This window comes from Cottoperca gobio, chromosome 23 (assembly GCF_900634415.1).
Source record: "Cottoperca gobio chromosome 23, fCotGob3.1, whole genome shotgun sequence".
Taxonomy (NCBI): Eukaryota; Metazoa; Chordata; class Actinopteri; order Perciformes; family Bovichtidae; genus Cottoperca; species Cottoperca gobio.
In genome coordinates this window covers 322,501-337,615 of record NC_041377.1, presented here as the reverse complement: position 1 = coordinate 337,615, position 15,115 = coordinate 322,501, and the positions used below count along the sequence as shown (strand labels likewise).

The following is a 15,115-nucleotide window of genomic DNA, read 5'->3' as shown; positions in this document are numbered from 1 at the left end:
CCTTGCCATGAGCGGGATCTGGGAGAACATGGAGCCCTAGGGTGGAGAGATGGAGAGATAGGAGAGGTGATAGCTGAGGGTGGGGGAAAGGGCAGAACAACAGCTACAACTGGGGGGAACACAATGTGTGATGCGTTCACTGGCTCTGAGTGAAATACAGGCTCAAATATACATTTCTTACGGTGCTTGAAGACGGACCAAGCAGCAATCTCGAGGTCTGAAGAGTGAAGAGTATGAAGAAGCACCTGAAACGTGCATTCTGTCTGATGTCCAGCAGGTGGCGACTCCACTGGTTTCGTCCGATTGTATAGTCTATAAGAAAATGACAACACGTCTCACTTGATTTATTACGCTCAAACGCTGGTTTCAAGTTCAGCACGATGTTGCATCTTGTAAGTTCTGGTACCATTTAGAGTTAAACAGGCGATAAAGCAGCGTGTGCTTTGGGGCGGAGCTACCTTGTGATTGACAAGTCGCGACCACGGTGGTATCCGGTTTGGGTGTTGTTCCTGTTTCGTTTTACAACTTTAATCCTCACAGTATGTTTTTCAGTTCATGAACGCTTATTGTAATATTTCGGTCGCCTAAAAAGTCTTGTTTACCAATGTTGTCGCCACCTACTCGTGTCACCTTTGGTCCCAAAAAGACCAAAATGTAAAATGTGAGGATTCAAATCCCACAAACCCACGAGTGACTACGTCCACTTCTTATTTACAGTTAATAGTTAAACCACTTGTTTTCTTGTGCTCACTGTACTTCCTCGTTTGTTTGGGGGTGGGTGAGAGAAGAAATGATTGGTTCTGAGCTCCAATGAGCAGCGCTGCTTGTTTGCAGAAACATCCAGACTGTGTGATGTTTCCATGTTTGAGAGGTTAGCGTCGTGTCTTCAGGAAAAGTTGGCAATGAAGCAAGATGTGAAGGTTTGAGGAGACTGAGCAGATGTATAATTATATTCCAACCACCTGCCAGACTTCTGTACGAAGAAATAAAGGTGTTTGTGAAAGTTTTACCAAAATAGGACTTTCTCAATTATAGCTACATTCAATGTTTGGCCAAAGTCAAGCTTATTATAAATATAACATTATGGAAATATGTCTTGTAATTTTCCCATCATTGGTTGCAGCCCTGTTGGCCTGTTCCAACGTCTTCACAGTTAGCATTGCTAACGACAAAGCTCGCGGCGTAGCTTTGTCTTTACATGCAGGTCTGACAGTTGTTGCATCATCTTAACCTTAACCTGCAGCTCTGGAAAGAATATGCACACCAACAAATGTATGCTTTTCTGTCCATTCAGTGCATATTACATGAGCATACCAAGGTCCAGGAAACAAAACACATGCTTTCATTTTCAGTCTATGCAAGGCTCCATTGTCATATGAAGGACAAGGGCATTATTTCTCTTCATATACTGTTTAAATGAATAACCTGTTGGGCAGAGTCGCGTCTTATTTAGAAAGAAGAAATAACTGAAGACTTCTTTTATAAATCGTAATATTCTTGATTCAATCATCTGGATTTTTCTAGAACGCATGCATCATATTAAAAGCAATATTAAACAGCTGCAACACAAATTGCATATTAAATCTGACGGTTTCACATGACTACATTGAACATTGAGAATGTTCATGTTTCATTAATGGACGGATGCATTTTGTTTGGCGAACAGGAGGAAAGGATTTGTTTGGAATTCGAAGCAAATGAGGAGATTTGATTGCGTGATTGTTTACCAGACGCACATGCGTTCCAGTCCACCCGCTGCATTTCCGCCGCAGCAGCTGACACGCCTGCACATGGCGAGACAGGTGTTCGTAAGCCTCCGGCAAACACAGATGAAAGTACACATGCAGTTTCTCGCTATACCCTCCTATCATTACCCGTGTTATTCCAAGATGATTATCATTAAAGTCTCTCATGTAGTAATAATAGTGAGCGCCGTCCTTCTCAGCTTGGTTTTCAGTGCACAATAAGGTGAGATGTGGTTGGATATATATTGCAATTTAGAAGTTTGCAAGATCAATCAATTCGCAATCACCTACGTGAGATTCCAAGTCTTGAGTCTTGCAGCGGTATCAAGCCATGTAAGTAGATTTGGTTTTGTTTGTCTGTTTTACATTGTCAACAGTTCTCAGAGGGACTATTTCTTCAGTAGAAAGAAGTTCCAATGAAGCCTAAATGAGTCCTAAAACCTGGAAATTAGTCGGCAATGTTGCACTAAAGGCTTTTTTTTCAAATTTGAAACACAAGCTTAAACATTTTAAAGTGTATGATGCAGGAAGCAATATTTAGAGCAAGAACTCTGTTTGGATAAAACAAGGTGGCAGATCGCAAAACAGTTGGACACAAGTAGAGAAATAAGTGCAAACAATGATTGTTGTATCGATGTATCAACGTGTTGGATTTGGTTCATGAGCCATAATCTACAAACAGCATCATGTTCCGGCGTGAACATGAGACCCTGATGATGGGACCGCAGCCCATTATGATGCAGCAGTTGGTTCAATAATGTCCGGGACAAGCCCTGTTTGGTGAAGAAGGGTCAAGTGCGGTGAAACACGCAGCGTCGTCCCCACTCCTGGGACACTGCGAGCCCTCAGGCGCTGATGTAGGATCAGCCTTTCCCATCCATACTCTGACCTCGGTCCTTGCAAGTAAACATGTAGACTGACCCCCGAGCAGAGCCGTGGGCCAAGTCCCACCCGCGCCATACACTTACCCGGCTGAATGTGTGCATGCTGAGCACTTTTTTACCATTGACCCAGATACTCATATTCTTCCCCCAGAGAGCTACCTCTCTCAGTCTAAAAGAGGCTCATTATTTTACTGGAGTGCCCCCCCCCCCCCTCTTCTCCTACAGAGGAGGGAGGAATTGGGGCAACCTGGTAGCCGTGCTGCACAGGGGTGCATTCAAGCCCGCTCCGGTTCCACAGGGAGGCACACTGGATCCACACAATTAACACAGCGTAAAATAGAGTCAGCAAATTTGCAGCTAAATTATAGGCCGGTTCATTATTACCAGGATATCCCCACGCGTGATCGCACCTCTCCAAATTTTGGGCCAACTCATTTGATTGTAAATCACCTAACTGGCCATGCTTTTATTAAGTCGCAACACTGAAGCATGTGTGATATTCTATTCTTACAGTCTGCAATTCATATGCTCTGGATCATGATTGCCTATTGTAGTCGGCGGGTAGTCAGGCTGCATAAAGAATAGCCCATCATGCATTAGTGTGGGGGCGTTTCAGGTCAGTGAGATGATTAAACACGATCCAGGAAGGCCGGTTTGAGGTTTGAGGGAGTTTCAGACGTCAAAAGATGGCACTTCTACATATTTGATTGGCACATTAACTCATGTTTAACTTTTTTGTTGGGCAACCCTGCACGGGCTAATGTCATGTCATCTCTCACGGTCCCAATTCTCTCCTAACCAGTGGATAGAGCAATACAATAATCAGCATGAGACCAATAACAACAACAAACTAAATCCTGGATTTAATAATTCCCAGTGTTTTCTTATTGCTTCTACGTGTCAGTACATATTTAGCAACTTTTAGACAAAGTTATCTCTTTGAGAGTAACAAATCGTCCTTTTTGTGTCACACTGTACAAGCGGTTAATAGCAAAATGACATTTATAAATGAGAAAAGGCCGCTCATTAAATATGCTGAAGAGGGCTGTAATTGTTAACATATCTTGATACCTGAGGTTAATTCTATCCTGGTGTCTTAAATAAGTGCAAATCTTGTGTTTGAAGGAACTGGTGATTTAATATATATATTTGAACCTTGTGTTTTTAAAGAACATGTAATGGAGACTCGTGCCCCTAATGATGCCTAATGGTTAAAGACAGTGGTTAGAGACAGCGATGGCTGAGGAGACCTAATAGTTAAAGATCAGCTGCAGCGTAATGCGCCACGCCTCCCCGGCTCGGCACCTGGTTCTCCAACAGTCCGTCAGTTGCGCTGTTGCAGAGCGAAATTTCAGACAGGACCGGCGGAAGAAAAGCAGGAGAAGCGAAGGGGGAGAGGAGGTGGAGAATGTGACAACTGCTGGATGCGGACAGAGTGTGTGTGGCTGGCTACACTGCCTTTAGGGAGGCCTCGGCTCTTGCACCTGTCCCTCTCCGTCTCCGCGGCCAGGCGCAGTTTGGGCGAGAGCGACGCTCCTTTTTATTTATCAGGCAGGGCGCACAGCGGCGGAGGCGCACACACACGAGACTGTACGCACATACACAGGGCAGGCAGGCAACATGACTTCATCCTACAATCTGGATTTTCTGCCCGATATGATGGTGGAGAGCCGCCTGCTTGTTCCCGGAGACAGAATGTGAGTTATTTCCCACCTCTCTTTCTCGCTTGTGATGTTTTTTTTGTGTGTGTGTGTGATCTTTACTGTCCTGAAAAGCAGCTGTCCGATGTGGAAATGTTGCTCCGCTGCTGGATATGTGTCTGGAATCGGGGTCACAATCAGCCGGCGTGACTGTATCTCTGTGTTATTGTGTTAGTTAGGGCTTGTTGTTATTAATATCCGTCGATATATTGCACGGGGATCGCAGGAGCGCCCGGGGCTGTTATCAGGGATAGACAGGATGGTGATGAATGAACGCCATTATGGGGAATTAATGCTACCGCCGTGAATAAACCTTGTCTTTATGAAGCTGTATCATCTGCTTCATGTCGTCAAATTGTTGCAGCTCGTCGGGTCGAGCCTCGGCTTCTCCTCTCGCTCCGTGGAATAGAGGAGGGGAAGTTGCTCTGATTTGCAGCAGCCGCCCATTATAATGTCTCTGGCTCTCGCCGGGTTGGAAGCGGTGTGTTCGGGACTGTTGCAGCCGCCTGTGGGAGCGCACCGTGCTGAAACATAAAGAGCACAGAGTCGATCCGTCTAGTCTCTCTGATGGTTTAAAAAAAAAAGCTTAGGGTGGAAGACTGGAGTGATCTCAGTCACATGATTTAACTCCACTAGAGGCGTTTTTCTGCGCCCTCAGCGCATGTTATTCTCCACTCTTTGGATGCATTTGCAGAGAAATCCAGTGTGAACAGCAGAGAAGCAACGCAGAGGCTTTTTAAGAACATGCAGGAATGCTTGGATGAGTGGTATCTCGTGTTTTTCAATTGGATTTGCAGTAATTCAGTTAAACTCCGGAATTTCTAGAGCAGGGACAAAGGGAGGTTTTCATCCCGACATCACGGTCATGCGTTTTTTTTTTCTCCACAGTGCATGTCCCACTTATGTCCCCTCAGCTCACAGCGCCTAGTTGTTGATGGAGCATGCTTGGGTTTTTTCCCAGCAGAGAAAATACAGGCTGTAGTTCTGCCTTTCCTCTTCTTATCAACGTCTTTTTTTCCTCCAATGTACAATCCACAGTGTATTTTGAGACATATCACTTAACTTCTGGTGACTCGTGATGTAAAAGAATAGAAGAAATGTAATGAAGTGTGTGTGTGTGTGTGTGTGTGTGTGTGTGTGTGTGTGTGTGTGTGTGTGTGGGAGATGTTGTGAGAAACTGATTCAGACTCAAAATGCGAGGCATTTTAGGATACTGCATAATTATCACACAACTTATGAAATCACGCAGCAGCTGGAGGTGAACTGGAGTTGACTATACCATAAGAGTTGTATTGTCACGTAACATATTCTGTAAACACATTGTTTAGTACCTCAGGCTAACTACGAGAAAATTATAATACCATCATATACTGTAAAGTGTGTGTTTACTACTACATATGCAGTATGAGTCACTAAACTAATGCTATATGAATAATCATATCAAATGCATGCCATACAGCACCACAGGCATACTTATAAGATCATTAAAGCGTTACTATAAACTGGGACCCACCACGTGTAGGGACTCCACATTTCTTCAACATGCTCTCTGATTCTAGTTCCATTCTCGCCTAAAATGATTTGACTGCCACAGTTTTAGACGAGCAAACGACAAGTAGACTTCGGACCCACGAGGTCTGTAGTCCCCGAAACAGCCAACAGTGTGTCTATACTTGGTACGTAACTGAATGCTTCCTTTCACGTGATGGGTGTCAAGAAACAAAAAGGTGTCAAATGAACTGGTGTCGGTGTCCCTTTAAGTGTATCCTACTTGTATAAAAGATACACAGACCTAAAGGGGACACCAGCTGCTCTGTGGGATTATTATAGAAGTATAAGAGATCCAAATGTCCAACAAGTGTTTCATATTATAAAACACCATGAATCACACAATTACTCATATTCCTGTTTGCAGCATGCTATGAGGACGGGGCGTGCACTTTGCCCCGCAGCGTCTCCCTCCATTGACTCTTCTTGTAGTCTATTACCCTGATGCCGTGGTGATGAGGCGGCTTTCTCATTAATCACTGTCACCAGCTCTGACGGCGAAGGACCGGCGGGGGCTGGACGAGGAAGCCTTCACGCTCCCGGCCAGCCTTCTCTTCCTCCCCCTGATGTGTCTTGCATCACCAGTTGTGGGTTCAACCGCCCTGCAGGGAAGGATTTATGAGTAATGCATGTCGCGGCACTAGTGAGGCCCATCGGAGGCCTCTTACCCGGCCGGTGAGGAGGCGGACAGGGTAAACCAGATGGCGCTTATGGAGATGACACTTTGTATTTAGGCAAACACGCCTCTTTGAGCCCGGGGGAGGAGCTCTTGTTCATCTGTTGATATCATTGTGTTTAATGACGCTATTTCTCCAGTAGCAATGTAAAAATGTACATTCATGCACCTTAACGTCTTTCCACTGGAGTGGAAGGCCTTGCCGCTTCCCGTAGCGACTCCCCCGTTGACGCCGACTGCATTAGACTTGACAAATATTAGCTGAGATCATATCAGAACTAAGTGGAAGCAACAGTGTAATCTCTCTCTATCCAGTCTTATCAGGGCATGGGAACATGAAAAGGGGGTAAAGTGAGAGACTCAGAAAAAAAGGAGCGGGACCCCTGCCCTTCACTTTCCACTCCAACTCCCACTGTGTGGCTCTCTGGGAAACATGCGACCCCGTCACCTCCTTCAACACCGCGTTGAATCCCCAAACTCTAACATTCAGGGTCTATCGAAGCACTTCGAAGCTGACCGACAGTATCTTCTCTTGCACACAGCAATGACTGAAGATGCTGCCAAAATTCAAGTAAACAAGAACGCTCGGTTGCTAACGTTAACAGATACACTGTGTGCAGAGGGAAACACAAGACGGACACGCAATAATGCTTCAAAATGCCCCATTCTTGCCAAGCGTGCACACAGACGGGCCATCGCTTCTCTCCGAGGGAAAATGTGTATCTGACCACCGATTCTCTTTACGACCACCCCCCCCCCCCCACACTTATATCCTCTCTCCCCTCTCCGGACCCCCTTCCAAGCCTGAAAGTACACAAATCATGAACCCAACAGCTGAAAGGGTCCTGTGACGGACAACATGGGGTTCTTGTGAGAAATATATACGAGCGTGTGTTTGTTTGAGGGGGTGGGATGGACAGAGCGCAGCTTTACAGGGAGGGGGAACTGGAAGGCTGATACAGAAACAAAAACCTCTCATGCATGTTGTTCTCAGCATTTTTATTTTTAACCCTGGTCAAAGAAATTCAACCTCAACAATCCCACTTTTTTAGAAGATTGTAAAAATCTTAATGCCTTATAGGACTTTGTTTCTCCTTTGCACTTTGATGCTGCATTTTATGTGGTGCTTTATAACGACCTTTTATTATTATTATTATTATTATTATTATTATTATTATTATTATTATTTTCTCAGGCAGAGTTTAGTCCAGATTGCCCAGCCCACAAAACAATCACAATTCTGCAACATCCTCCGAATCAATTCAAGTTAAAAGCTTCACACAATTATTGATCAATCGCGAATTGAACACGTAATCAAACAGAAACTGCATCTTAGATTCTGCATTATTCAGTATAGACGATCAAACCGGTGCATCAGACTTCTCCTGCACGTGAAATAGCAGAAGAGATGATACGAGCAGGGTGAAAATTGACATGGGCAGACTGGGAGAGGAGAATACGGGGGGGAAAGGTGTGAAAGAGGGAGGAGGTGTGATAGTTTGACAGCGTTCGACTCCCTGGAAAGACAACTGGTCGGATTTGAATTGTGTCTCATCTGATGTGGAGATTAAGAGAAAATGAGAGGAGAAGGAAAGAGAATAGGTGGTGGTGGTTTTATCTGTCATAATGATGAATGCCTTTGCTCTGCTGGGGCTCAGGAGCAGTTGTCTGTGGCTGACACCGCTGTGTGTAGGTGGTGATGTATCACAGGCGTGTGTCTGAGGTCTGCAGGTATGTTTACGGACACATGATGAGGTCAACAGGCGTTTTTATATGTCATAATTGTGCGAGGAGGTGGAGGTGTGTGTGACGGCCTGGAGATGCATTTCCATTTACAAGATGTCGCGTGAGTTTCAACCAGCAGAAAGCCAGAAGTGAACTTTGAGAAATTGCAGTTGGCTAAGCGACAGATGCTCGCGGAGCAGAGGGTTGCTAGGAGCAGGACATCCACGCTAGAAGGGATTTCCCTACTGTGACCAGACCCTTAACTGCAACAGAGAGTGGCGTCAATTGACGGCCATAGCACATACTCTATGTGTCACACTGACAGAAACAAAGTACAGCCAGTGATGTGTGGACCTGGAGAGGGAACGTGCAAAAGATTGGCTGCTTTTGTGGAGATTTTGACGACTGCAGTTGGATTCTGCTGGAGCGTCTTGCTTAATCTCCACTACTGATGATCTGCTCGGGATTGTCAGCCATGTTGTGTTGGAGGCCTGAGAAACTCTCCCGTCATCTCCTCTCTTTGATTCTTCCCGTCTGATTAATTCATTTGACTCTTCAAGAGTGGATAGGTGAGCTCCACTATCTCCCGTGATTATTTCTTCTTAAGGACATCACTGCATTAGTCTCCAGCTCGGTGCTTATTCAAGTCAAGTACACATTCGCACAGCACACATAGACGCACACATAGATTGAGCTGTGCAATGAGAGTATTCTGTGTGGGATTGTATGTGTGAGACTTGTTTTCGGAGAGGAGTATTTCATCACTTGGCCTTGAAACGAATGAAGCATGCACATGCTTTCAATGCTGCATACACACATTGCCACCCACACAAATACGCAGCATACACCCCACGTGACACACACACACACACGCATATACACACGCATGCAAACACAGTCCCCATGTTGTTCACATCATGTCCCTGGGCTGTAGTAACGGACAGAAAAATAACTGAATCCTAAGAGACTAAGAGAACACGGTGATGATCTCTCTTCGTTTCCTTGTTTATGTACATCTCTCATCTCCACCACCTCTTCTTCTCTCCTTCATCTCATTCTCAATAGTCAGCCATTGCATTTGTACTGTGCAGTGGCATTACTCTGCCTTGCCAGAGGGAGGGCTTACCTCATGCATGTCTCAGTCGATTCTTTCTACCCCCTTCTTCCCCATCCCTCGATTTATCCCTCTTTGGCCTGTATCTTCCTCTCTTTCTTTCTGCACTCCCACTCTCTCCCTCCTTCTCCATTCGAGCGTGCTAAATGCTTTACCTCTGTCAACTCTCGAGTCTAAGAGGAGCTCATTATTGTGGAGAAGGAGAGGAATTTGGGATTATGAGCAACATTGGACTGAGGCTCTTGTTCGGCTAAAAGAGCCGTCAGAATTACAGAGCAGGATAGACTTACCTGCGTTAGTTGGCGGCATTATTCACTAATCGCCAGGGTTGAGGGTTTTACGGTGATTTTAAAATGATTACTTCTCGGACTCTTTTCCCGGCAAAATGGAAATTCAAAGTGTGATTTTTAAACAGAACGATAGACAATTAATGTTGCCTGCATTCACCCCGACACAGTTGCTGGGCTGGTTAGCTTGCACAAGAGCATATGTTGGACCACGTGAGAGCCGGCCCGGTGACATTACACAGCATAGAAACTTAAAATCACACGATAGCCAAAGGTCACAGAAAGGTCAGTGCCAACTGCTATCAGCGTGCAGAGCAGCTCCTGTCGTACAAATCACATTCTGGTTTTCATTCCAGACGCCTCAGCAGCTGTTTTTTTTGCTTTTTAAAAGAGATAATCCTTTGTGTCTTTATTGTTTGATTTTGCTTCAGTCTGTGGTGCTAATTGGTTATTTTCGGTGGCACCTTTCACTTGTCAGACAAAACAGCGTGACCAGTATTGTGAAGTCTTTTTCCTCTTGGATCCGTGGTTGATTAATTTCTAGGTGGCACTTCCTTTCTATGCCTGCTCATGCACATGCTAATGATCCAGTTCTGCTTCTATTTATTCAAAACAAATCATAATTGTGAATCATATGCCTTCCTGTGCACAACAGGATGTTTGCCAGTGAAGACATACCAGACACTGAACACAAATGCAATCATTTTCAAGACTGGCTGGGATGCTAGGTGGAATCATTGTGTGTGGTATCAATGAGCAAAACTGTCATTTTCGTGAGAAATGAATATTTCTTCAACATATCTTGAATTGCTTGTAGGGGGAGTAGGGGGTAACTTCAATCAGCTGGTGTCGTGTTTGAAATGGAAACCTGCAGGCTCTTGGGGCTGGATGGCACTTGGTTATCTCTGTTGTCGCGTACGGCAGAGAAAAAGAATTTGATGGGGTCAAACTTTCCATTAATTTGCCATTTCTTCCTTGTGTAACCTTTAAACTCTTTGTACAAACTTGTTGCGTAAGTGGACGGACTGTATTTTTTGATAGAATTGGCCAATAAACAGCTCAGCCACTCGAGATAATGAAGTTCGTCTTGGATTCAGTGTTTTTTATTTACAGTGGAAAGGTTTCAATAGCTTTTCAATTGAGAACATTCTGCCACAAATATCAATTACTTCTTTAAAAGTAAAAGACAAGTAAATTACTATTACGGCATTCCATTAGCCCCCAAGAACCTCCTGACCCGACCTTATAATGGAGTCTAAGTAGGAATCAAACCTCCAGCCATGCATGGGGGATTAATCCGAGTCTTCCACCCATACCTTAGGCTTACACCCAGCCTCATTGACGGAGCACAGACTGTACTTCCTACCCATAAATCTCTCTGTCGAGTTTCTTCTTCCCAGCCTGACTCTCTTCATTCCCTTCTTTTTTTATAAGGGCTCTGCAAAACATACACGTGAGCTCATGCACGCAAAAAAACACACATATCCATACACAGCTGCAGAGCTGTCAGGTCTAACCTTGACTCGCACAGAGAATGAATCGTAATGCAAAGGGGAGGGCGGGGGCACAGACAGGATGTCAGAGAGCTGCTGCTCGTCTCCCGACCTACCTCCTCCTTCCCTGTGGAGTCCGAACTCAGCACAATCTTTCTGTTAAAGGCGTTTTATATCACCAGACAACACCAGCTACCTTTTTCTTTTCCTCGCTCTAAAAGCAAAACAATTTTGCAAGATTAGCATGTTTGTCAAATCAACATAGACACCACAGTCGTATATCCCCGGGAGCTTATGTGTTGCATGCTAACGCAGCTAGTAGGTCATTTCAATAACATCACCAGCTGCCAAGCTAGACCTTAAACTTAAATAATATGCAGTAAACATATCTTTAAATAAGTTTTACGTTGGAGATGGATAAAATCCCAGGTGCTACTTTTTTTCTTTTGGTCGCTCACCTTAAACAGTCTTGATTGCAAGCGCGGTACGCATCCAAGTCCGGCCGATTCAGGCTGCAGACTTGGTCCAATTTGGTTTAAGAACCAGTCTCCCTTGAGCAGCTCTCTGCCCAGCTTTGTGCCGGTGTCGGCTCATAAAATCTGTCCAAATCAGTCTGACACCATGGATCGATGGTTGCGTGTCATTTATCACAAGTCTGGCAACTAGGTGTGCCAGGCGTGAGCCGCTGTTGGGAAAAGCTATTTTGGCTACCTGGGAAAGTTGAAGTGACAGGACAGAATGTGGCATTAGTCAAAGTGATGAACACAGGAAGTGTTGGAATCGACTGGATTGCTGAAGCTACAACACATGCATGACTTCATAGACTATCCTTGAACCTGTTATTCCTTATTCTCTTCCCCTCTACGGTATTATATCCTCATTGAGTTAATCAAGAACATGCTCTTCTCGTGACGTTTCCTAACATCAAACATTATCACACTGGACTCATTAGGGTGTACTGTTTGGAGTCCGCTACCTGAAAGTGTTTGCAAAGCTATACAGCCGGCCTTCAGCAACTCCCCAGCAGTGATAGATGTTTGTGTTCCAGATAGAGAAGTGATCGATGGCAGTATTGTTGGGAGGGGCGTTCAGAGTTGCTGTTATTGTGTTTCGGAAAGCTAAGGGGAGATGGGGTGAGGGGGGGCAGGGGAGAGTTTGACGGGTTTATTGAGAAGCGTGATCTAGTGCACCGCCCCGGGACTCTTAGATGTAGTTAGAGAGAGCGGGAAAAGAAAGAGGGATGGATTAAAAAGGAGAGAAGAAGAGTTAGTGAAGGTGAATGCATGGAAGTAGAGGAAGTCTGCATCAGAGGAGAGAATAGAAGAGGGGAGGGGGTAAAGGCAGGAAGTGAGGGTGGTGCAGAGGTGGGAATAAATGTGTAGGTTATCTGTTGATGTTTATCTGCTGTGTCCTGAGGGCTTGTGCAGTCATAACAGTGATCTAATCTGCACCTCTGGAGAGCACACACACACACACACATTCGCTCTCAGTGCCCATGCCACCAATCATCCATTTAAACCGCCATCTATCAGCTCATCGTCCAATCCATCCATTCAGCCCACATTTCCCATTTCCACTTTTTAATGTATCCTCCCCTTTATACCTTCCACCCTTCAGTCTGTGCTTCCACTTCTACAACCTGCTGAAATCCTCTTTAGTCCCCCACCATCTATTTTATTCAAAAGATTGTGTAGAGCCCTGCAGGTGATGGGTTGGGAGTTTGGGAGTCTGCATGAAATGTTGACTTACACTACCACTAGGGGGCGCCACTGTTGGGCGTTTCCAAGTCCAACACTTAGTGGCCTTTAAAGAGCAACATAGCAGCTGCTACATACCTTGTTTTTGCTGACATCTGTTGCTTTAACGTCTTGCTTTGACGTGTACTCCAGGGTGTGTCGCTACACCATGATATCACCATTTATTATCCAATGTAATCATTTCAGTGCAGGCACTGAATAGTTTCCAACAGATTGTTATATAGTTTTGAAAGAAGGCTTTGAACCTCTTTTCTAAATAAGAACTAATGGATGCACATTTTAGGGAAAAGTCGACCCACTCTGCCCGTGTGTGATTGTGAATAAAATGCCTATATTAGCTTGTTATTGGTGGACTGATATATTTGTCCACTTAAACCTCCCTCCACTGTGTTAGAAGCCACTTCAAGGACCTGCATGCCTCGCATGTTCCCTGGCCTGTTAGATGCTGAGTCGGTATCATATGGACATATGTATGCACCCTATATGTATGTCACATGACAGGTGACAGTGGAGGGTGAGTGCTAGTTAAGTATGTGGGTGTATTTAATGTATGTAATTAGACCATCCCTGCTGCCTGGAGGAATCGTGTGGGAGTGTGGGGCACAAAGAGCATTGACAGAAATTGTGTTTTTTTTATATTAGCCACTCTCCTCCCTTGCATTTACCACAGGGAGATTATAGTCCCCATATTTAGATGAAGGCTTGAGTAAACAGTCGGCCATAATATATCAGTGGACAATGCAGAAGTCTCTATTTACCTTGTTTTTACTCTTATGTATTCAGAGCTAGCATGGCTGAACTGCGCCGGAGGATTGAGTTCAGCATTTTGTGATTTCTCTTTGTGAGTGTTTGTGCACATTTCAGGTGTGTGTCAGTGTGTTTCTGTGCAGTATGGTGAATTTGCATAGGTGGGCATATCAGCCGTATTTGCACAATGCAGCGTTTGACAGAGGTCGGAGCATCGTGTGGTGATAATGGCTAAAACCAACGTCAGCTTCTCACTCCCCTGAAAAGCGAAGTCCCTTTTCAAAGAAGTGAGAAAACAGAGTGATTCTCCTCCTTCAAACACCGCCGCTTAGGCAAGGGCACTGTAATTTGCCACTGAGAAGCCGAAATATGAGGTGTCTTTTGAGCTATTGATTCCTGCTGGCCTAAGCCTTTTCAGCGGCAAGAGGGAACAAGAGGATGGAGAAAAGAAAAACGAGGGCGAAGCCATTCCTGTGGATGAAACACAAACATCTGGTGCATTTTAGGGCTTTGGCTTCACTCAGATAGATGTTGTAATGTCTGTGTGTGCATGGATGTGTGCACAGAGCATGCCTGTGAGCGTAGCTACTCATCCATGCATGCATGTACGCCCAACAGTGCCTCGCTATATTCAGTAATAACCCGATACAAGGCAGGGGAGTGGAGAATGGCCTCTCAACCCCTGTAGTATGTGAAGGAGGGAGGGAGGGAGGGAGGATGCTGGGGCTAACATGGCTTCATTCCTCCAAGCTGCTGCTGATCAAACGGGTTTGATGGCTTTGGCAGAGGGAGAAACTGAAGGCACCACTGGAAAGACATTAACACAAGCGGGAAAGAACCTTAAAGGAGCAGAGTGGCAATCTCGACTGTTTGGCTCATTTCCCTCAGCACAGATCTATTTTACAATGTCCCAGACCATTTCCCACTCGGGATGCTTAGCTCGTGTGATCTCTCTGCATGTTTGGATGTGTGTGCGATGAAGCTCCCCCCCACCCCCTTAAGTCAGCCTAATTTGTATAATTGAAAACAGTCATCTGATGTGCAGTTCAAAGGTTGGGCAGACAGCGGCAGCACTAAGATGTCGCCCAGTGATGCATGAATTAGCACCTTAGCTAATTTAGTTCTGCCCAAGTGCCAAGGCAGGGAAGCTCTGAAGCATCGCCACTTCAAATGTATTATTTATAAGCTTAAATATACATGATTGCAAGGAAAATGTTTGTATTTGGCTGGAAAATGTAATTTCCAATTAATGTTAGGTGGTGTTTTTTTATTTTTTAGGTTATATTAGATTCACTCTGACTCGTAAACTTAAGGGACCCTTGAGAAACGTATTGGGGAGAATATAAAATACACGGTGGTGTAGCGAGAGAGTTTCAAGGTATTTCTTTGTAGGTACAGTTTTCATCCGACCACAGCAAAAATATCTCAATTTGAAACAA

General features: G+C 44.9%; 1 protein-coding gene across 32 annotated transcripts in view; it reads left to right on the top strand.

Annotated features, from left to right (window-relative positions):
- The window catches only part of celf2 (cugbp, Elav-like family member 2), a 161,028-nt gene that overhangs the window by 52,362 nt on the left and 93,551 nt on the right, over window positions 1–15,115 (top strand). For 7 of the 32 annotated variants that reach the window (XM_029462020.1, XM_029462010.1, XM_029462005.1 and 4 more), the window contains exon 1: window positions 3,994–4,326. The exons of 23 other annotated variants lie outside the window; for them this stretch is intronic. In XM_029462020.1, the coding sequence (XP_029317880.1) occupies window positions 4,250–4,326 (77 nt within the window). In that variant the 5' untranslated portion in view covers window positions 3,994–4,249. Of the gene's footprint in view, window positions 1–3,993; window positions 4,327–15,115 lie in introns of those variants that run through there. 2 more of the 32 variants (XM_029461988.1, XM_029461987.1) reach the window with 1 other exon arrangement.